The sequence below is a fragment of the Desarmillaria tabescens genome (genome assembly GCF_030435595.1).
Source record: "Desarmillaria tabescens strain CCBAS 213 chromosome Unknown EV420scaffold_13, whole genome shotgun sequence".
Lineage (NCBI taxonomy): Eukaryota > Fungi > Basidiomycota > Agaricomycetes > Agaricales > Physalacriaceae > Desarmillaria > Desarmillaria tabescens.
The window spans coordinates 31,771-51,236 of record NW_026848312.1 but is presented as its reverse complement, the minus strand read 5'-3'; the positions used below and the strand labels follow the sequence as shown (position 1 = coordinate 51,236).

Here is a 19,466-nt window from a genome sequence, read left to right as displayed (position 1 = left end):
AGTCCCACCAAATTTTTTTAACTTCTTCGATGGCACTGAGGTTTTCCTGAGAATATCTGTTGCACTTCCTGCAGGCTTCCAGTTCGTGATCCTTCTGATGAGGCAGTGTTCTCCCCCCCCCGGGAAGAAAAAAGGACGGTCTAGAGTTTGGGGTCCCGGGTCTCGTACTTCATGACTTTTAAGTTTTGAGTGTGCTTTGGCGGGAGGGAGGCAGATGTTCACGTGATGGCGTCCTACGCATGACGGGCCGAGTGCCGAGCTCAGTGAATACCTTCCTTCTGCTTCCCATCATGTTCAGCTCCGTATACAAAGTCCGACGTTGACTTCTGAGTCAGTTTGGTGTTGCCGGAAATTTCGTTGGCGCTCGTATCTCTCATCTCCGCAGGAAGAATATCGAGCCTTTTCCCTTCTTGACAAGAGCGCAGTCCTGTGCTCGTACCAGGTCAGCATTCCGTGGAAGGATACGAATACCAAAAACACTGATCTTTTAAAGTGCCCTGCAAAGAGTCTCTACTCCGCGAGACGTACGCAACCGTGCGATCAAAACGGTATGAGCCTTTGCGGCCACGGCGCATGGCTTGCCATGTTAGGGCTGTGGATCCCGCCGGTCCTGATTGGGACCTGGCGCCGGTACCACCACCAGCTTCAACCCCGATGGACCGTGCCGTGTAATGCTACCTACCTGCGCTCGGCAAGTGAGGAGATCCTACGATCCTCGCGCACCCCATTATATCATGATATCGCATTTGTGCGCAAACCTTTATTTAGAACGGAGGGCGCTCACGGTCGCTGGCATCCTTATAGCGATCCGTGGCGCTTGGTCACTGGTCGCCGTCCGTTTCGAATCTTCCAAGCCTAACTCCATGTAATATTCAACGTTGCTATGATGCATAGTTCAAATTCACGTGCTCCACACGATTGCAGTGATAAAGCTGAAGGGGCGGCCTACTTAGTGAGGTTGAAACATCACGTGATGGCGTACTTACTGCACATGGCGGGCCGAAGGGCCGGGTTAATCTTCCTCTTTCCTCCACCATGTTTATCTTATACTAAGTGCGGCGTTTACTTCTGAGTCACTGGCATCTTGATGTCGCTGGAACTTTCTTTGGCACCAACATCACTCATCCTAGCTGGTGCATATGGAGTTTTTCCGAGTGAGAGTTGTCTTGTTCTCCCTCGACGGTATCAGCATCAGCCTGCGCTCGGCAAGTGAAGAGAGCTCACGAGTTTCGCCTCTTCGCGCATCCCATTGCTTTAACTCCGCCTTTACTATACATTATGCACAAAGCATCATTCGGAATGGAGGACTAATAATGCTAGTGATCCGTGGCGCTTCATCGCGGCTGATTCCTACTGGTTCTCGAATCTTCCAAGTCCTCAGGCCTGACTTCTGACGTTGCGATGTATCGTTCGAATTTTTACGTGCTCCACACGACCGCAGTACAAGACAGTGATGAAGGGCGCCGTGCATCTCTAATCCGCAGTGACGCACCCGCAGCCCACAAATTTCAACGTTAACGACCACGTCCGAGTCCAAGTCACGCATTTAGCTCATGCCCTCACGTCGATGTTTCCTATCCCTATGTCTTCTCTGCTTTGCTACCCTCGTTTCGTGCATCACCCATTGTGTGTACCTTTTCCCAGATTTAGATTTCAACTTGAGGCTGACTTTTCCCAGCGTATTTCATGATCAAAGAACCTCGAGAGAGCGCCCAGTGGTCGAACGATGCCGTGAATGTCCTCCAGTGGGAGAAGGGCGTATGGGATGGGGTGACGCATTTTGATATCGAGATGACGAGGCTGAGCGAGGATGGGATCACGTATATTGCGTATAACGGTACGTGTGTCTGCGTTCACTCGCTTGACCTTTGCTAACGTACGGTGCAGTACAAGCTTTCCCTTCCTCTGCCACCTCCCTGAATATTTACCTCGAGGACGTACCCACGGGGGACGACTATTTCATGCTGTTCATAAATTCAACACATGGGGTTATGCATTGTCTGTCGGCAAAGTTCTCTATTGTTAATGCTACGGACGTGTCTTCAGCATCAGCCTCTGCATCGGTTACGCCGGATTCGACGATACCAACGGTGACGATAAGTGGCTCGCCGGACCCGACGAAGGGGTTTGTGACGACGTTTGCAAGTAGGGCGAGTTCGGTTGTGTGGGGGGTGGACAGAGGGCAGGCGTGTGGTAGCATGACGTTGGTGGTGGGAGTGGTGCTGGGTGCGACGATGGTGCTGTGGTAGCTCCCCCTCATATACCAATTTTCGACGACGGTATCACCCGGTGTGTATACCATCACGGACAGGCAATTAATTCAGTCTTGCATAAAGTTTGCCTTTTCGAACTCCCGTTAGATGAAAAAATTGTTACAGCGAAGCAGACTTCGTGTTGATAACTGATTCTTTGATTTCAGGTCCCAGGAATTCTTCGCTGATGAGTCTGTTTGAGAGCGAAATTTTTACTCAGTGCCCAAAGGCAGTTATCTAGCCCTTATTGACGAACATTTTCGCTGTTCACGCTAAGAATATAGTGCACAGCAGGTAGTTCTTCCATTCTTGGGCGCTAGCGCTCATCTAGAATTGAGCATTGATGATCCGAACTTTCCTGGATAGTAGCTGCATCTTTCCTCGAAGCAAATCCGTAAATTGGTCGGCCCAATGAAAAGCCCATGAATCGGGAGAGATTGGTATTCGGTGCGGTAAGTCCCTGTTGTTTAGAAATGCGACTAGAACACACCGGTGTCAGTAAGAGATGTGCAGGTGCGTCTTGGGTTGACAAGGAGGTCGAATGTAGAGTTGTGGTATTTTGCTGCGAGGCCAAAGAGACTGGAGTGTTAATTTGGTGGGTGCGCATATCATGTAATCCTTCTCTCATCGCGTAGTACTGGTGAAAACGAATGCGTCGTATACAACCGCTTAGCTTCTAGGAGCTGAATCCCCAACCAAGCCAAGTGCGATAAAGAAGGAGCTAAATAAGCCTTGAAGCTTGAAGCTTGAAGGCGAGTCGTCGTCATGGATGTCAGGGACGAGGATGATCGATGATCTAATCTGAACACGGCATATTTGGGCCGATCCTTCCTCTCTCAGTGACGCTCACAATGGAACCCGCCTCGACGCTTTGACTCTCTACCAGGCTCCCAGAAGCAAATCTCCGCCTCCACGAACCTGCCAAACCGACATTGTTTTCGTTCAAGCTTGGGGAAGTAGCACAGGTAGCCGTCTTTTACTCAACTACGGAGGCCTTACAAACGCGTTCTCGCAGGCAGCTATAGGTCTATCAGCCCTATCCACAGCCTATCTTCACCAACCGCGAACAGGAATCGAACAGGACGTGTCGGTGGGTTCGGGACATGCATTACTGCAGTTTCGTGAGTGCTATAGTTAAACAATGATGGTCGTTCGTGCTCGTTATAAGCACTTCATGCACTCAATGGCGTCAAACCCGATCTTGGATTCGATAGCCGGGCTCTACAAGACTCGAGACGGTGGATATGTTAGGATACATACAAACTTCCCTCAGTGACTGAAGCTAAACGTTTCACAAGTCGCCGTAACGGTATCCTCGACATCCCCGACACCCTATCAGTAACACGCGCCCAAGTCCAAGAAGCCCTTCTGCAACGGGACTCGGTTGATTCTGAAACAGAGGCAGCACGACGGCGGTGCGCCACTGCCTACCGGACGTTCGACGAATGGAATGCTCATCCACAAGCAGAGTCCCTCCGTGGGTTCCTCCAGTTACGCTTATCAGAATCGGAGAAGCTCCAAAGCGCCATCTTACATATAGCCAAGGAGCACGTCCATTGGAAAACGCGTCCTCGACTTAAGCCGCGTCCTAGCATATTTGCTATATATTTAAAGAATGCACCCTATGAAGAGTCTACTCTGCGAGACATACGGAAACTGTGCGGTCACAACGGTACAAGCCTTCGTGGCACAGCAACTGACTTGCCACTTCAGGGCCATGAACCTAGCCATTCTTGATTGGGACTTTCACTGCAGAAGCCGGTGCTTTTCTGATGGCTTAAAACGGGATTTTTAAAGGTTTTGATTTCGGCTTCAGTTTTTACGCCCTCAGTTTGAGTGCTCTAAAACGAAAAATCCTCTCAATTCCGTTGTTCTATAGTGGGAAACTTAAAGGTTTTTCATGTACCGTTTTACAGACAGCCTTTCGGGACTGACACAGGCTTCGCTAAAACAAAACCTTTCAAGGTTTCATTTTTTACGAGCTAAAATGACCTGGCATCTGCTGTGCTTGTGCCAGTGCTGGTACCAACACCAACACCAACACATTGTTCATCTTGTACACTGATTTCCGATCGCGAGTCACTGGATGCTTGGTATCTCCGGAGTATTCTTGGGCACTCGAATTGCTCGCCTAGCTGGTGGATACGGAGCTTGCTCTGACGAGAACTGTCCTATTCCTTCCTAGCCTATACCAGCCTCGGCAAGTGAAGAGATTCCGCGAAACTCGCGTCTTCGCGCACCCATTGGATCGACACCGCCTTTACGATTAAAGCTAGCTTCGTTCGGAACGGGGGGCGCCCATGTCGTTGCAGCATCCCGTATACTAATAATGGTACTGACCCTCGGTGCTTGATAACGACTGGCTCTCTAATCTTCCAAGCCCCGATAGGACTTCTGACGTTACAATGTATCGCTTGCATTTACATGCTCCCCATGACCGCAGTATAAGACAGTAATAAAGGATGCCGTGCATGTCTAATCTGCAGTTTCTGTCGCACTCGCACCTCCCTGCCCTCAAATTTGAACCACCCCAGAGTCCGAGTTATGCACACACGTATTCAATTCATGCCCTTATGTCGATGTTTCCTATCCCTATGTCTTCTCTGCTTTGCTACTCTCGCTTCGTGCTACGACACCACCCACTGTACGTCCCTTCATACGGTTAGTAGGTTCTAAGCTAACTATGACCAGCATATTTCACGATCAAAGAACCCCAGGGGAGCACTCAATGGTTGAACAACGCTGTGAACGTCCTCTCATGGGAGAAGGGCGTCTGGGATGGGCTGACTTTTTTTGACATTGAGATGACGAGGCTAAACGTAAAGGGGATCACGTATGTAGCGTTCAATGGTGCGTATGTCTGCGTCTACGTCCACTTGCCCGTGCTAACGTACGGTGTAGTGCAAGCTCTCCCCTCCTCCCCCACGTCTTTGAATATCTACCTCGAGGACGTACCCACCGGAGACGACTATTTTATGGTGTTCATAAACTCTACGCATATGGTTAGGCATTGTCTGTCGGACAGGTTCTCTATTGTTAATGCTACGGACGTATCCTCGGCGTCAGCATCTGCATCGGTAACACCGGATTCGACGATACCGACGGTGACGATAAGCGGCTCGCCGAACCCAACGAAGGTTTTCATTACGACTTTTGCGAGTAGGGCTAGTTCGGTGGTGTGGGGGTGGGGCAGTGGGCAGGCGTGTGGTGGTGTGGCGTTGGTGGTGGGTTTGGCGGTGGGTGCGATGATGGCGCTGTGGTAGTTTCCCAAAATCCGCATATATTATTTTTTTACGACGGTCTCACTCGGCATGTATACAATCATGGGCGGGCAATTATTTAATCCAGTGTCGCGTAAAGTCTGCCTTTTCGAACCCCCATGAATCAGGTGTAAAAAGTTGTTACAGCGAAGCAGGCTTCCTCGTCGTTGACTAATATCTTTCATCTGAAGAATCTTTTTGATAAGTCTGTCTTGAGAGCGAAATTTTTACTTAGTGCCCATAAGCAGTAATCTAGCCCTCATTGGCTATTCATGTTGAGAATATAATACACGGCACGTAGTAGTTACATCAAGGAAAGTTTGTATGTACCCATACATGTCTGCCATCTCGAGTCTTGTACGGACCTGCTATCAAATCTCAGATCAACCCAGGTTTGACCTCGCTATCTACGAGTGATTTGACCATATAAGCAATCTTTATTAGGCGCTATATTCATGAAACTCCGGTGCTAGGTGACCTGGACTGACACGTCCTGTTCGACGTCCGTTCGGGGTTGGTGGAAATAAGCTGCGTATACAGACGTTCCGAAAAACCTTGTCCACACCGCTAAACAAGGCAGGTAAAATAAATAAAAATGAGACAAATACAAGAAAATCGTAGAAATAGCATGTAGACTTCATTTGTCAACCGGTAGCTGAAGGGACGGCCCTTATAGTCTATAGATCGCAACGACTCGTCTCTAAATTGATATCTCAATTATTGGTGTGTAACTCTATTTCTATATGAAAATTCCGGTCTTGATGAGGAAGATATACCATCAGCTTGAAGAATTCATGAACTGTGAAGAATATGAGAATGTTATCATCCTCCACCATAAGATCGCCAGAGGGACAGACTCTATTTGCTAGTTGAATTCTTCCCGTATCTGTACACGAAATCAAAGCGATAACCAGAAAATCCTAACGCTGAAACATACCCATGGTCCACCTTCATCATAGCGCTTGGGTGGCCTTTCCCAAAATGTCACTTTCTCCAAACCCTCCCTGTTTTTCAAGGGGGAAACGATGCCAATCTCGTAATTCTTTATCTGTACATTTTATAAACAAGCTAGTCCTTTGATGTACACGAAACCTACATTGATGCCATGGATCATCCATGTGCGACGACTGGAAGCATAGAAAAGACGAGATAAACGGGAACAAGAGCAAGCTGACCGTAGTGCACGCTATCGTCACGAAAACCTGTAGTCGTTTCGCCCTTGTATAAATATATTTGTGGTGAGCCTAGACGGAATATGAGGAGGTAGGCGCGCTTTGATCAGATCTTAAACTTCCAGCTGCTTGAAAATCGGAAATTGGAAGTGAGAATGATAATCCTTCTCTCGTCGCGTACTTGCGGAAATGAATATGTCGTAAGCCTCTGGGATCCGGGTACCAAAACCAAGCCGACTCGGGGAGTGGAGACAGTTCGGTGTGGTTATTACTGCTAGTATCGAAGGGCAAGTGTCAGTCTGCGAAGCTTGACGGGCCGCATTCCAGTCTCTGAGAAGAGTATTGCTACCGGTGATCATTTTGTGATACCAAGGAGACGGCGAATAAACGCTCCAGCCAGTCAACGATCCTAGGTCGATATCAATAGACACCACAAGCCGAGGGTCGATTGCGGCCATGTAGACAGAGATTCTGTCTTAAAGTGGGATGGTTCCGACGAAATCGATCATAAAAAAATGGAGAGGAGAGAATGGCGGAATCATGTACCTATCTGTGGATGAAAGCGTGATATCAACATATTTATGCTGGGAGGAACGGGAAGCGAGATGCTGGTCGTCCATCGAGAAAAATCTGAACATAGCATGTCCGGCCCGATCCTTCCCTCCTCCCTCCTCCCGCCTCAACACTCACCAGCCAATCTACACCGCTTACATCTTGATGAACCTGCGAAGCCAACACTCTCGTCATTCAAACTAGCAGGCGCAGCGCAACGTAGATAGCAAAGACACCAGGATTTTGTCCCGTTTGAAACAGTCGCTTACCATAGCATATTCCTTCATATCTAATAGGAAGGAAAACTGGGTTGATTGGCCATCTCCGCTGATACAGCTCAGATAAATAGAAGTAAACTACTCCTAATCGACCTCGATGTCACGGCCCGATGCAAGCCCGATGAGGATGATCAATAATCTGAACACGGCATTTTCGGGCTGATCCTTCCTTCTCACGATGGAACTCGCCTCGTCTCTCTGGCTCTCTACTGGGCTCCCAGAAGCAAGTCTGCGCCACCTTCACCTCGACGAACCCGCGAAGCCGATATCGTCTTCGTTCAAACTGGGAGACGTAGCACAGGTATCCGTCTTTTATTGAACTACGGCAGCCTTACAAATGCGTTATCGCAGGCAGCTATAGGTCTATCAGCCCTGTCCGCCGCCTACTTTCACCAACTGCGAACGGGTGTTGAGCAAGAAGTGTCGGTGGATTCGAGGCACGCAGCACTAGAGTTTCGTGAGTGCTATATTTAATGGTGGTCGTTCGTCTGCTCAATCAGTCGTAGATAGCGAAGCACACTATACTCTCGACGGCGTCAAACCTGGATCAATCTGGGATTCGATAGCGGGATTGTACAAGACTCGGAACGGCGGACATGTGAGGATCCACACAAACTTCCCTCAGTAAGTGTTCTTACGAATGAAGCTAAACGTTTCACAAGTCACCGTAAAGGTATACTCGGCATCCTCAATATCCCTGATACCCCAACCGTGATGCGTCCCCAAGTCCAAGAGGCGCTTGTCCAATGGGACTCGATTGACTTTGAAACAGAAGCAGTACGACGGGGGATGTGTGCCACCGCCTACCGGTCCTTCGACGAATGGAACGCCCATCCACAAGCAGAGGCTCTCCGCGGAATCCCGCCAGTCACACTAACCAAAATTGGAGAAGCTCCGAAGCGCCGTCTGACTGGAGGAACACGCCCACTGGAAGGCATCCGCGTCCTAGACTTAAGCCGCGTCCTAGCAGGTCCCGTAGCAGGACGGACTCTAGCAGCACACGGCGCCGACGTCCTCCTCGTCACGTCTCCACATCTTCCTGCCCTGCCCGTCCTGGACGCAGACACTTCTCGAGGCAAGCGCACTACGCAGTTGGATCTGAACACCCAGGAAGGGAGGGATAAGCTAGGAGAGCTGTGTGAGGAGGCGGATGTGTTTCTGCAGGCGTATCGGCCGGGAGGGTTAGAGGCGAGGGGGTTCGGAGTTGGGGTGGGTAGACCTGGGATGGTGTATGCGAGTTTGAACACTTGGGGATGGGACGGTCCGTGGAAGGACCGGCGAGGTGTGAGTACTTGTTTGCTTTCTATCAAACTTTGAACGTGTCTGATTTCTGCTGCTAGTTTGACTCCCTCGTTCAAACAGCTACGGGCTTCAATGCAGACGAAGGAGCTGCGTTTGGAGAATCGGGTCCGCGTCCTCTTCCGATGCAAGCGCTCGACCATGCGGCGGGGGTACTTGTTGGCGTTTGGAATCAACGCTGCGTTGTGCAAGACTGTAACGGTGCGAGGCTCGTTTTTTGTTCTGGTCGTTAGACTTACTCTTGCTTAGGAAGGTGGATCGTGGGAGGTACGCGTCTCTCTGGCGGCTGTAGGACAATGGATCCGGTCTCTGGGTAGGGTGCCGGTGCCGACGGAGCAGATTGATGAGCACGTCGAAGAGTTGTTGGTTGATTGGGAAGGAGAGAGGAAGATGAGGGCGCTCAGACATGCAGCGATTATGTCTGCGACGCCGGTAAAGGTGGGAAATGCACCTGCGAGTCTTGATATGCATGCCCCAGAGTGGTTGCCGATATGATGGTTTACTTATGGTATATACCATCATAGACAGGCAATTATTTAATCCAGTGTCGTGCAAAGTTTTTTTTTTTCAGAATCAGAAAAGCTGTTACTTACGGCGAAGCACCTTCCTCCATGTTGATACCTGATTTCTCTGTTCTTAGGAATTCTTTGCTGAGAGCGAAATTTTTACTCAGCGCCTAGGCGGTATTCTAGGCTTTATTGATGAGCATTTTCGCTGTTCATGATACACAGCAGGTAGTTCTTCAATTCTTGGGCACGCATACATGTCAGTAATCCTTACTTCGCTGCTTCCTGCATCTTTCCTCAAAGCAAACGCGTGGATTGTTCGCTGGTATGATACAAGATAGGTATAATATTATATACTTTTACAGCTTTCCGTCCACCCTGTCCTCGATAATCCGAGCGACAGTAGGTCCATAGACTGGTATCTCGTTTCCTTGAAATCCCTCGGGGTAATCAACCCCTGGCTCGTCGGGGTATGTATAGAACCTATGATGCCTGAGCGAATCCGAGTATGACAAAATAAAAGAGTACGCACGTATCGTTCCAAACCGCAAAATGCGACATACCGAGAGCCCTCGCCGTCCAATGATAATCATGCGCAAACCCTCCAGGATAAAAAATCTCAATAACAGCCGAGAGCTTCGTCGGGGGCATGAACAGCAAATGCGTCAGCCCATTCCCATGTACACCCAAAAGAAACGTTGTCCGGGCAATAACACTCAGCTGCATATCCTTAGTCATCCCCTCAGCCTGCAACACATTCAACTCCCACTCTACCTCGTCCCTCCTCGTATTCTTCCTCTGCACGAGCTCCTCCAGCGCCTCGACCATAACGTCGTGGTCTTCCTCGATGAGCTTACGCCGATGCCCACCCTGCCGACTGATATACGTGATAACAATCCTCTCCGGCATAGGCTTCTCGCGTATCCCACTCCGACTAACAGGCGCCCCAGCAAACTTGAGCACAGCAGCGCGTACGGGCTCCCACCACCCCCCAACGCGAATACCCATCAGCAATCCATGCCGGCGCATGTAATCCCATGCCTCGGAAGCGATCCGCTGAGTCTGGCTCCCGCATATCGGCCCTCGATGGGCGGCGCTTCGGTCTGTGAGGAGGACGAGGGGGAAGCGCCAGGCACCGGTGCTCCCGGCTGTAGCTGATATCCGGTCTTCCCAGTCATCCCAGGTCTCGACGGTCAGCGAGGGATAGGCGGCGCGGAGGAAGAAGCCGTTGAAGCCGGGGCCGTCGCGCCATCCGTCGGTGGTGGCGTGGGCGAATATGACGCGATCGAGGGGGGGAGGGGCGGGGTGGGTGAGGACTTCTCCTTCAGATTCTGAGGTAGGCTGAGAATGGGCTCCGTGCCAGAAGGCTTGGACGCCGAAGAAGAGCTCTGCACAGAGATGGTAGTAATGCCGTAGGAACTGGCTTGGTTCATTTACCAGGAGCTAAAGCTAATGTTAATCTGATGTCATCTCGGGAGAACATTGAACGCACCGTATTCCCCTCAACGCTCAGCACCCTCTCCCCCCACCTCCGTTTCGCTCCCTCAGGCGTAATTATATCCATATGATGCCTCGTCGGTTCCCTCATCGCAATATTCTCCCGCGTGTTCTCCGCTGGGAACCCCGTGCTGGTCATCATCCTGATATCAGGGAATGACCTGTTATTGGACAGGATAAATAATGTCCCGTCGGACATGTACAGATTCCTGAAGAGTGTCCATCCTGGGGCATGGTGAACGATGGACGTGTGAGGGAGGGAGGTGGGTCGATTTGGGTTGGCGAGGGGTGTTGGCTTCGGATCTGGGTGTACTGTTACGGTCACCGTCTCCACGTCTCGCGGTACGACTGTCTTTGGCTCAGGAGGAGGCGGAAGGGGATCCAAATCTACGGGTGCCTCGTAGAACCACGTACTTCGGATACTGGGAGTCATCGAAGGAGTCGAGAACATGCTAAACAAGTGCATCATCGACGCTCCCATGAGCAGCAACATCGCATCCCTACGCACGCACCGTCGAAACATCATCGCGAGAGAAAACAAGGTGCAAAGCCTGGCCTCTGGCTTTTAGGCGCTCTCTAGCGAGACGAAAACGCCGGGAAAAAGTGGGAGACGGCGGAAGACGTCCGATCGCGTGTAATTTATCCATGCTCTGCGTCCCTATGTTTATAGTGTTCCTTTCCCCCCCGTGATATAGATGGAACGCACCTCGAGCTGTTCCCATGACTTGATTGCCTAGAAGAAAGGAAAAAAAAATGATGAACATTGAAGGAGGCTTCCAACGGGGTGTAGAAGCGGGTTCGTGAATTCAATAGCAGGGCCCATATGCCAATGTGCCTGAATTGTTGTGCCGATAATCAAACAATCGCTTTTAGCGTGGGTATCGCGGGCTTCACTTCGCGTACCGACTCGACCTCGAGAAAAGCGGAGGAGAAAGAGATGGAACTGCGCGCGAGCAGTTGCATGCGTCTTAGCGGTGGCCCGATCTTTGGAGCCGATTTCCCCTGAGGAAATAGGCTTGGCGTTGGGTTCGAAGGTACTATCATGGGTAAGCTTTAATGTTAGTACTAGACGGGCTCGATAATTATAAAAAAGCATATCACGCCGTACGGTCATTCCCACCCACCGGTTGGATTAAAAAAAGGGCTGCCAGGACGGTCAAAGGAATTTCCGAGTCTAGTTTAGAATATTCCCCCCCCTCACCAATGGTAGAGAGAAAAGAGTAGCACTGCATCACGAGAAAACGAGGATTCCGTTAGAATACGACATGAGAGCCAAGAGAGACGGCGTTACGTTGGAAATCAAAAATCATCAACCCAAGGAAAGGGAGCGGCATATTCGGCCCGATACCCAACCTCGACTTTGCTAGCAAATCCACTCACCACCGTCGTCACCCTCCACTGCTTCACCTTCCTCCCCTGTATCCTGGTCCATTTCGTGGGTCTCAGGCTTTCACACTACAGGCTCACTTTGTCCGATCATAATGGCGTGCTTGTTAATGACTCCGTAGGTAGATGCTGAGACGACAACGATTAAAGAGGTGGCGTTAACGGAATAGTTTAGCTCACCATGCTTGGGTCCCTCAAGCACGATAAATGAGTACTCATCACAAAGAATTCGATCGTCATACTTGAGGTTAGCCTAATCCTCGACGCTGTGTGAACTCAAGAGATGGATGAGGAAAAAGGCAGGCGTCATTGCGATCACTGTTTTTCAGCTGCCGTACCCGTACCGTCGGCGTATTTATACGGGTAGAGGTAGGCCGAATTTGCACGGATATCCCTTCTTTTGGGTGAGTCCATTCATGATTTTTACCATAAAACATACCTGACCTAAGCCGGCCTCCTCTCATGACAGCTGTATACGGGTACAGTACAGGATACGTACCGTACCGTCAAGGTCTGTTTCTCATACGGTACGGTGGGGCATCTCTATAAATTTCAGCCCACTCGTGTTTGGGGTGGTGCGTATTGATCCTCTCGGAATGGTCGTGGTCGATGATTGTAAGGAGCAAAAGCCTGGTGTAGGGGGAAGAATGAGCGAAGAAAAGTGCGTTACCTGAGATTAATCCCTTCACTCTGAAAAGTCTGTCCTCCACTACCGCCATTTCTTGATAGATAATTATCTTGAAATGAATAACAGGTCAGGAACTGATGGTACCCGCTAAGCAAGTCTTCGAGCACCTAGAACTTAAGGGTTCTGACTGGCAGCTGTAAATGATTCTCTTTGCCACACCGGTGACCTGTCGAGCTCACTGTTACCATTAGATGCAGCGGTAGTACTTACGTGAAAGAACCTAATACATTTAGAAAAGACGAGATGAAGGGGAGCAAGAACGAGTTCGCCATAGCGCAATGCGTCATGCTTACCGTTCAGAAACCCCGGGGGAGTCGCTTCATCCTCGTAAAAACATATTCGTAGCGTGAGGTGAGCGCGCTTTGATATCAATCGGGTCTAAAATTTCTAGCTGTCTGAAAATCGGAAATTTGGAGGGTGGTTCCATGAATGACAGAGAGGGAGGAGATATCGGTCCGAATATGCCTATCCATGATGACGACTAGGGCTGCTTACGACATTCATTTCCACAAGTACCGACAAGAGAAATAAGTACACCCTCCAAATTTCCGATTTTCAGACAGCTAGAAATTTTAGACCCAATCGATACATATCAAAGCGCGCTCACCTCACGTTACGAATATGTTTTTACGAGGATGAAGCGACCCTAGGGTTTCTGAACGGGTGTCGTGCTATGGTGAACTCATTCTTGCTCCCCTTCATCTTATCTTTTCTAAATGTATTAGGTTCTTTCACGTACTACTGCAGCATTGAGTAACAGTGAGCTCAACAGGTCACTGGTCATCTTCGGTGTGGCAAAGAGAATCGTTTACAGCTGCCAGTCAGAACCCTTAAGTTCTAGGTTTCATTTCATGCTCGAAGACTTGCTTAGCAGGTGCCATCAGTTCCTGACCTGTTATTCATTTCAAGATAATTATCTATCAAGAAATGGCTACAGGCTCAGTAGTGGGGGACAGAGTAAAGGGATTAATCTCAGGTAACGCAGATGGCCTACCACGTCCAGCGTACCATCAACACTCTGATTACATCTGGACCACCAGCAGGCGCACTGGCACTTGCTGCCGCAGCGGTATGTGCGAACTTATATTTGCTGCAAGGTTGCTAATGAGATCCATAGGTCAAGCGTGCGCTGCAAGTCTGGAAGAAAGGGGTCAACACGTTGGCCGGAAAACAGTCCAAGAATTCTCCTGACAGTTTCGGCGAAGATCCTTGGGGCGCAATAGCAAAGCAGCATTACAAGAACACCTGGGCACTATCAACGGAGAAATGGAATGAGATTTACCTGCGTTGCCGGGAGTTTAGCGCAGGCAGGAAAGGGGATGATGAAGACTCAGATGAAGATTCGGGGGAAGAAAGCGATGAAGTGGATATGTCTGAGTAAAGGTATGTTCCATGCCATCCTCGCTACAAAGTGCTTACATGCAGCTACTAGTATTCAAGTGCCAGTGAAGATTCAAGCCTCAACGGGGGTCATAGTACGCAGTGTCTCCTATGGACGAACTAAAGACAGTGTAGTCGATTAGATTGCTATTTTTGTGCTTTGTTGGTACATCATTTAATGAATATAATGCCTGTCTCAATTGACATACGGCGTGGCAACGATGCGAAAGAACTGGATACTAGTGATTCGATATCAGTGAGTGACGCATAACCGAGGTATAGATCTATGACCAGGTGGTATATGCAGGGTGTAGCCCTACGATTATGGTTATAGAAATCATGCACCCCCGTTATAGCCCTATACCGCGTTATAGAATATAGGGCGGCATAGGCAGAGCTATCCTATGCATCCTATAGCAGTTGCGAGATTGCTGATGGTCCCTCTGGCAGTGGCTCTCAACCGGGCTCCCTGAGGCAACCTCCACCTTGACGAACCAGCCAAGCCGACATCGTCTTCGTTCAAACTGGGAGATGCAGCACAGGTACCCGTCTTTTCAACTACAAGGAGCATTCTTATGCATTAGCTATAGGCTTATCCGCGGCTCACTTCTAGTACTACCAACTGAGAACGGGAATCGAGCAGGACGTTTCGGTGGATTCGGGTCATGCATTGGGAGTTTCGTGAGTGCTACAGTTAAACAATAATGGCCGTTCGTGTGCTCAAGATATCGATAAGCACTCGATATACTCAATAGTGTCAAACTCGATCTTGGATTCGACAGCCGGGCCTTTTACCTAAGGCTCGAGACGGTGGACGTGTAAGGATACATATATACAAACTTCCTTCAGTGAGTGACAAGCCAAACGTTTCACCAGTCACCGTAACTCAAGGCATCCTCGACATCCTATCGCTGACACACGCCCAAGTACAAGACGCACTCCTCCAATGGTATTCGGTAGACTTTGAAACAGAGGCAGTAGCAACACCAACGCCATGTTCATCTTGTACGCTGAGTTCCGCGTCACTGGAAGCTTGGTATCGCCGGAGCATTCTTTGGCACTCGCATCGCTTGTCCTAGCCGGTAGCTTTGTCTCTCCCTAAGCCTCGGCAAGTGAAGAGATCCTGCGAGCCTCACGTCTCCGCGCACTCATTGGATTGACACCGCCTTTAAGCATAAAGCCAGAACGGAGGGCGCCCACGTCGTTGCAGCATCTCGTATACTAATAATGGTTCTGACCCGTCGCGCTTGATAACGACTGGCTTTCGAATCTTCCCAGGTCCTGATTACTTTTGACGTTACGAATACGTGGTGGTGGGAGTGGTAGTAGGAACGGTGATGGGGCTATGGTAGTTTCCCAAAATCCCTATCATCCGACGTGTATACTATCATGGACAGGCAACTGATTCAGTGTCGCGTAAAATCTGCCTTTCAAAAGCTGTTACAGCGAAGTTTTCATCTCAAGAATTCTTTCATTCTGAGAGCGAACTTTTATTCAGCGCTTAGGCACTTTTCGCTGTTAACGCTGAGCAGCGTGTAGTTCTTCCATTCTTGCGAGTTCTTCTAGAATTGCGCGTCTATAATCCTTCAAGATGTATCCGGCCCCTCCTCCGTTGCCAGCCAATCTCAGACACCAATAAGGCAGGCCTCAAACAAATCGGTATTAATCTTAACATCGGTCCGGGAATTATCGGCCCTACGTTATTTCCCAGCCAAGTACAAGGACTTGAAGCATAATGGTGATCTTCCAAGTGGAGCAGATAGCGTAGGAGGGGTAGTACGCCCAAGAATGGAAGAACTACTACGTGCTGTGTACTATATTCTCAGCATGAACAGCGAAAATTTTCATCAACGAGGGCTAGATTACCGCCTAGGCGCCGAGTAAAAATTTCGCTCTCAAACCGACCCATCAGGAAAGAATACCTGAGAACAGAGAAATCAGCTATCAACATGGATGAAGGTGCTTCGCTGTAACAGCTTTTCTGATTCTGAAAGGAAAACTTTGCACGACACTGAATTGATTGCCTGTCTATGATGGTATATGCCATAAGTAAACCATCATATCGGCAACCACTCTGGCGCTTGTATATCAAGGCCCACGGGTGCATTTCCCACCTTAACCAGCGTCACAGACATGATCGCTGCATGTCTAAGCGCCCTCATTTTCCTCTCTCCCTCCCAATCAACCAACAACTCTTCGACGTGCTCATCGACCTACTCCGCCGGCACCGACATCCTGCCCAGAGACCGAATCCGTCGTCCTACAGCCGCTAGAGAGACGCGCACCTCCCATGATCCACCCTCCTAAGTAAGAGTAAGTCTAACAGACAGAACAAGAAATGGCTACGCACCGTGACAGTCTTGCACAACGCAGCGTTGATCCCAAAAGCCAAAAGATACCCCGCGACATGGTCGAGTGCTTGCATCGGGAGGGGACGTGGTCCCGATTCTCCAAAGGCAGCCTTCTTCGTCTGCGTTGAAGCCCGTAGCAGTTTGGACAAGAGAGTCAAACTAGCAGCAGACATCAGACGCGTTCAAAGCTTGGTATTAGGCCAAACTCACCCCTCGCCGATCCTTCCACGGACCGTCCCATCCCCACGCGTTCAAACTCACATACACCATCCCAGGTCTACCCACCCCAACTCCGAACCCCCTCACCTCCAACCCTCCCGCCGATACGCGTAGAGAAACACATCCGCCTCCTATCAAAGTTCTCCCTCCTGTTGGGTATCCAAATCCAGCTGTGTGGTGCGCTCGCCTCGAGAAGTGTCTGCAGGCAGGGCAGGAACGTCCGCAAGTGAAGGAAGCAGCTTTGATTGCCGCCAGCCCGAAACGGAAGTGACTACCTTGGCTGCCTACTATATATCTTCGACATCCGCAATCTCGCCTCAGTTCGACAATCTCAAAACATGATATCTATTTTCTTCCGAGTCTCAAATCCACTTTGTGTCTAAGCAGGATATACCATTTGACGCACTTTTCACCAGCCCAATCTACTTTTCACCAGTAGCAATCGATGCTCGACCACTTTGGACCCTGTCTCCCGCTCTCATAATATATTCCCTTACACCTTCTGCTTGTCCTTGAGCATGTCTTCAAAAAGCCTTTCTCACCGTTGTATGTACGCGTCTTCGATGCTGGCGAACTTGATGGTCGTTATCCTCGTGATTGCCATCACCCGCCTTTTTGGACTTGGGGCTTTTTGTCTTCAGCAATCACAACGGCGATAGCGTCGAGCTCACTGAATTCCACTGTGAGCTTGTCATTTCTCCTACTTATTTTCTCTGTTTCTAATGTCGCTGGAATTGTTTTTTTTTTCGTCCTCAAGTTTCATGGCTTCTCTTGAGTATAGCGAGCTAAAGGTGAGTGAATCGTCTAATTTCGTTAGCAACCACCTAACCTGTACTTTTTCTAGGTCTAATATTGTCCTTTGGGCTACGGGAACCAGTTCGATTCTGACACAGTCAGCCAGGTAACCCTTTTTTCCATTCAAATTATACATTAACTCGCTTTATCAGGAACTATGTACGATACCACTATGAAATGGACCCCCTCTCAATATTTGAAACACAGCGGAAACTGCTAGGTGCCAATTTAAGATGCTGATACCAGGTGCGCAGATCTAATTTCCCGCCTCTGTGTTTACTAACGACCCATCCTTTCCGGTAGGCTCTTACTTACCGCGACCGAGCTTTAACAAGTGCTATCAAGCTTCTCCGAGATGTGTGTTGATATTTCACGCACTGCCACGGTAGCCTAGACATCCGGGATACAGTGAGCTCGTACATTTTCTCGCCTACATGTGACTAAATGTCTTACAGGCTTTCAGGTGCAACACCTTATCTGAACCTTGTAGGCAAATTCTTCGTCGTTCAAGACGGCTCCTGCCAGTCATTAACACATGCTTTGCCAGTTCCAATCTCGAGTTTCAACGCTCTCGTTTGACGAGTCTTAGCTCAAGGCAAGCCGGAGATTTTTCTCTCTTCTACTACTAACAAACCGTTTGTCGCGTTAGCATTTTTCCTCCAGACTCCACTGTGACAGTAATAACTGGGGACTGAATACGAATCTATGTCAAGGGTTGAACTCGGCTTCGCTGGGGTTGTGAAGAGCCGAGGTAAGCATTGCATTGGCTATCATAAATATTGTTGTTTTGGCTAACTTGGCGGTGAAGGCTGCATGCACTAGGTGTGCATGCCATGCCATCCCCACGTATACACCATCCTAGGTCGCCTCCAAATCTCCCTCGCATCCAACCCTCCCGGTCGATACGTTTGTAGAAACACATCCGCCTTCTAACATAGCTCTCCCTCCCGTCCTGAGTATCCAAATCCAGCTGCGTGGTGCGCTCGCCTAGAGAAGTGTCTGTAGGCAGGGCAGGAAGATGAGGAGACGTAACGAAGAGGATGTTCGCAAGTGAAGGAAGCAGCTTTGATTGCCGTCAGCTCGAAAGCGGCAGTGATCACGACTATCTTGGCTACTTACCATTTCTTCGACACCCGCAATCTTCGTTGGATTATCCTTGAAAACCGGCTAGGCATAGCTTAACCTTGCCTTTTACTCGCCGCCCTAGTTTTCAGGGAACTCAAGGAACTGGATCTGAGGAACATGGCCCGCTCAGTCGAAGCATGAGAGAATGGGGGTCGTCTACACTTGAAGCTTGAGCTTCAGTAGAGCGCGTCCCTCAATATCAGGACGTCTCCTGTAACGGGGCGGCTTCAAAGATGGTCAGTCCAGAATCTGTTTCCAACAAACAGTTATCCTGACATTTTCAAGATGCTAGAGTATTGCAACAATGGCCGATGCTCCCATTCAGCGATGGCGAAAGCGAGTGTCTACGAAGCTGTAGACAAGAAGAAATTCTTTCTGCATGGCTACCTGAGCATGCCGACTACTCATCGAACTGCCAAGCGAAAATGAATACGTCCCTTTGGGGCGGCAATCCTGGAAATTATCAAAAGCCAAAACACCCGGAAAAATACAACATGCCACGTCCAGGAATCCGGTCGATTTCAATAGGTTATTAGTTGCAACCCGAACGTTTAGAGTTCAAAAGTCCCTTCGAAGCGAGCTTTCTAATGCGTCTATAGTTCCAGTGACGTACATCTCGTAGTTGCCATCTTAGACGATTTGTCAATCCACAGTATACTGGCGACAACATTCTCGGGCCGTGTAGGACTATCTCCGGCATGTCGAC

At 49.5% G+C, this 19,466-nt stretch overlaps 8 protein-coding genes across 8 annotated transcripts; 5 read left to right on the top strand and 3 right to left on the bottom strand.

Annotated features, from left to right (window-relative positions):
- The first annotated feature begins 488 nt into the window (after positions 1-488).
- EV420DRAFT_243036 (uncharacterized protein) lies at positions 489-929 on the top strand. Its single transcript, XM_060481362.1, has one exon. It carries the CDS (start codon positions 551-553, stop codon positions 857-859), a length of 309 nt encoding a protein of 102 aa, XP_060332086.1. The 5' UTR covers positions 489-550; the 3' UTR covers positions 860-929.
- Positions 930-1,474: 545 nt separating this feature from the next.
- EV420DRAFT_243360 (uncharacterized protein) lies at positions 1,475-2,372 on the top strand. Its single transcript, XM_060481364.1, has 3 exons — positions 1,475-1,626; positions 1,679-1,837; positions 1,888-2,372. Exons 1-3 carry the CDS (start codon positions 1,554-1,556, stop codon positions 2,247-2,249), a joined length of 594 nt encoding a protein of 197 aa, XP_060332085.1. The 5' UTR covers positions 1,475-1,553; the 3' UTR covers positions 2,250-2,372.
- Positions 2,373-4,817: 2,445 nt separating this feature from the next.
- EV420DRAFT_1478506 (uncharacterized protein) lies at positions 4,818-5,515 on the top strand (the record flags this gene model as incomplete). Its single annotated transcript, XM_060469504.1, has 3 exons — positions 4,818-4,896; positions 4,944-5,102; positions 5,154-5,515. The coding sequence occupies 3 exons, from the start codon at positions 4,818-4,820 to the stop codon at positions 5,513-5,515; spliced, it is 600 nt and encodes a 199-aa protein (XP_060332084.1).
- Positions 5,516-6,377: 862 nt separating this feature from the next.
- EV420DRAFT_1478505 (uncharacterized protein) lies at positions 6,378-7,142 on the bottom strand (the record flags this gene model as incomplete). Its single annotated transcript, XM_060469503.1, has 5 exons — positions 6,378-6,398; positions 6,450-6,560; positions 6,609-6,639; positions 6,715-6,730; positions 6,866-7,142. The coding sequence occupies 5 exons, from the start codon at positions 7,140-7,142 to the stop codon at positions 6,378-6,380; spliced, it is 456 nt and encodes a 151-aa protein (XP_060332083.1).
- A 479-nt stretch (positions 7,143-7,621) lies between these two features.
- EV420DRAFT_1534097 (CoA-transferase family III domain-containing protein) lies at positions 7,622-9,610 on the top strand. Its single transcript, XM_060472787.1, has 7 exons — positions 7,622-7,815; positions 7,866-7,971; positions 8,021-8,138; positions 8,177-8,798; positions 8,855-8,965; positions 9,006-9,014; positions 9,063-9,610. The coding sequence occupies exons 1-7, from the start codon at positions 7,693-7,695 to the stop codon at positions 9,306-9,308; spliced, it is 1,335 nt and encodes a 444-aa protein (XP_060332082.1). The 5' UTR covers positions 7,622-7,692; the 3' UTR covers positions 9,309-9,610.
- Positions 9,601-11,421, bottom strand: EV420DRAFT_242503 (uncharacterized protein). The gene is made up of 3 exons (XM_060481358.1): positions 10,812-11,421; positions 9,852-10,762; positions 9,601-9,802 (listed from the first exon to the last, which is right to left on the bottom strand). The coding sequence occupies exons 1-3, from the start codon at positions 11,340-11,342 to the stop codon at positions 9,679-9,681; spliced, it is 1,566 nt and encodes a 521-aa protein (XP_060332081.1). The 5' UTR covers positions 11,343-11,421; the 3' UTR covers positions 9,601-9,678.
- A 2,011-nt stretch (positions 11,422-13,432) lies between these two features.
- EV420DRAFT_242521 (uncharacterized protein) lies at positions 13,433-14,447 on the top strand. The gene is made up of 3 exons (XM_060481359.1): positions 13,433-13,959; positions 14,008-14,273; positions 14,323-14,447. The coding sequence occupies exons 1-2, from the start codon at positions 13,876-13,878 to the stop codon at positions 14,269-14,271; spliced, it is 348 nt and encodes a 115-aa protein (XP_060332080.1). The 5' UTR covers positions 13,433-13,875; the 3' UTR covers positions 14,272-14,273; positions 14,323-14,447.
- Positions 14,448-16,282: 1,835 nt separating this feature from the next.
- On the bottom strand, positions 16,283-17,060 carry EV420DRAFT_1534080 (CoA-transferase family III-domain-containing protein). Its single transcript, XM_060472786.1, has 5 exons — positions 16,832-17,060; positions 16,769-16,780; positions 16,621-16,740; positions 16,499-16,573; positions 16,283-16,474 (listed from the first exon to the last, which is right to left on the bottom strand). Exons 1-5 carry the CDS (start codon positions 16,889-16,891, stop codon positions 16,328-16,330), a joined length of 414 nt encoding a protein of 137 aa, XP_060332079.1. The 5' UTR covers positions 16,892-17,060; the 3' UTR covers positions 16,283-16,327.
- Between the last annotated feature and the right edge of the window lie 2,406 nt (positions 17,061-19,466).

Coding starts and splice junctions, on each gene's coding strand:
- EV420DRAFT_243036 (XM_060481362.1), top strand. CDS start 551: ATGAGCCTTTGCGGCCACGGCGCATGGCTTGCCATGTTAGGGCTGTGG.
- EV420DRAFT_243360 (XM_060481364.1), top strand. CDS start 1,554: ATGCCCTCACGTCGATGTTTCCTATCCCTATGTCTTCTCTGCTTTGCT. Junction 1,627..1,678: donor CGTTTCGTGCATCACCCATT/GTGTGTACCTTT, acceptor GACTTTTCCCAG/CGTATTTCATGATCAAAGAA. Junction 1,838..1,887: donor CACGTATATTGCGTATAACG/GTACGTGTGTCT, acceptor CGTACGGTGCAG/TACAAGCTTTCCCTTCCTCT.
- EV420DRAFT_1534097 (XM_060472787.1), top strand. CDS start 7,693: ATGGAACTCGCCTCGTCTCTCTGGCTCTCTACTGGGCTCCCAGAAGCA. Junction 7,972..8,020: donor GCACGCAGCACTAGAGTTTC/GTGAGTGCTATA, acceptor AATCAGTCGTAG/ATAGCGAAGCACACTATACT. Junction 8,139..8,176: donor ATCCACACAAACTTCCCTCA/GTAAGTGTTCTT, acceptor ACGTTTCACAAG/TCACCGTAAAGGTATACTCG.
- EV420DRAFT_242503 (XM_060481358.1), bottom strand. CDS start 11,342: ATGATGTTTCGACGGTGCGTGCGTAGGGATGCGATGTTGCTGCTCATG. Junction 10,763..10,811: donor TGAGCGTTGAGGGGAATACG/GTGCGTTCAATG, acceptor CATTAGCTTTAG/CTCCTGGTAAATGAACCAAG. Junction 9,803..9,851: donor TTTGCGGTTTGGAACGATAC/GTGCGTACTCTT, acceptor CAGGCATCATAG/GTTCTATACATACCCCGACG.
- EV420DRAFT_242521 (XM_060481359.1), top strand. CDS start 13,876: ATGGCCTACCACGTCCAGCGTACCATCAACACTCTGATTACATCTGGA. Junction 13,960..14,007: donor TGGCACTTGCTGCCGCAGCG/GTATGTGCGAAC, acceptor TGAGATCCATAG/GTCAAGCGTGCGCTGCAAGT.
- EV420DRAFT_1534080 (XM_060472786.1), bottom strand. CDS start 16,891: ATGGTGTATGTGAGTTTGAACGCGTGGGGATGGGACGGTCCGTGGAAG. Junction 16,574..16,620: donor CGTTGTGCAAGACTGTCACG/GTGCGTAGCCAT, acceptor ACTCTTACTTAG/GAGGGTGGATCATGGGAGGT. Junction 16,475..16,498: donor GGTCTCTGGGCAGGATGTCG/GTGCCGGCGGAG, acceptor TAGGTCGATGAG/CACGTCGAAGAGTTGTTGGT.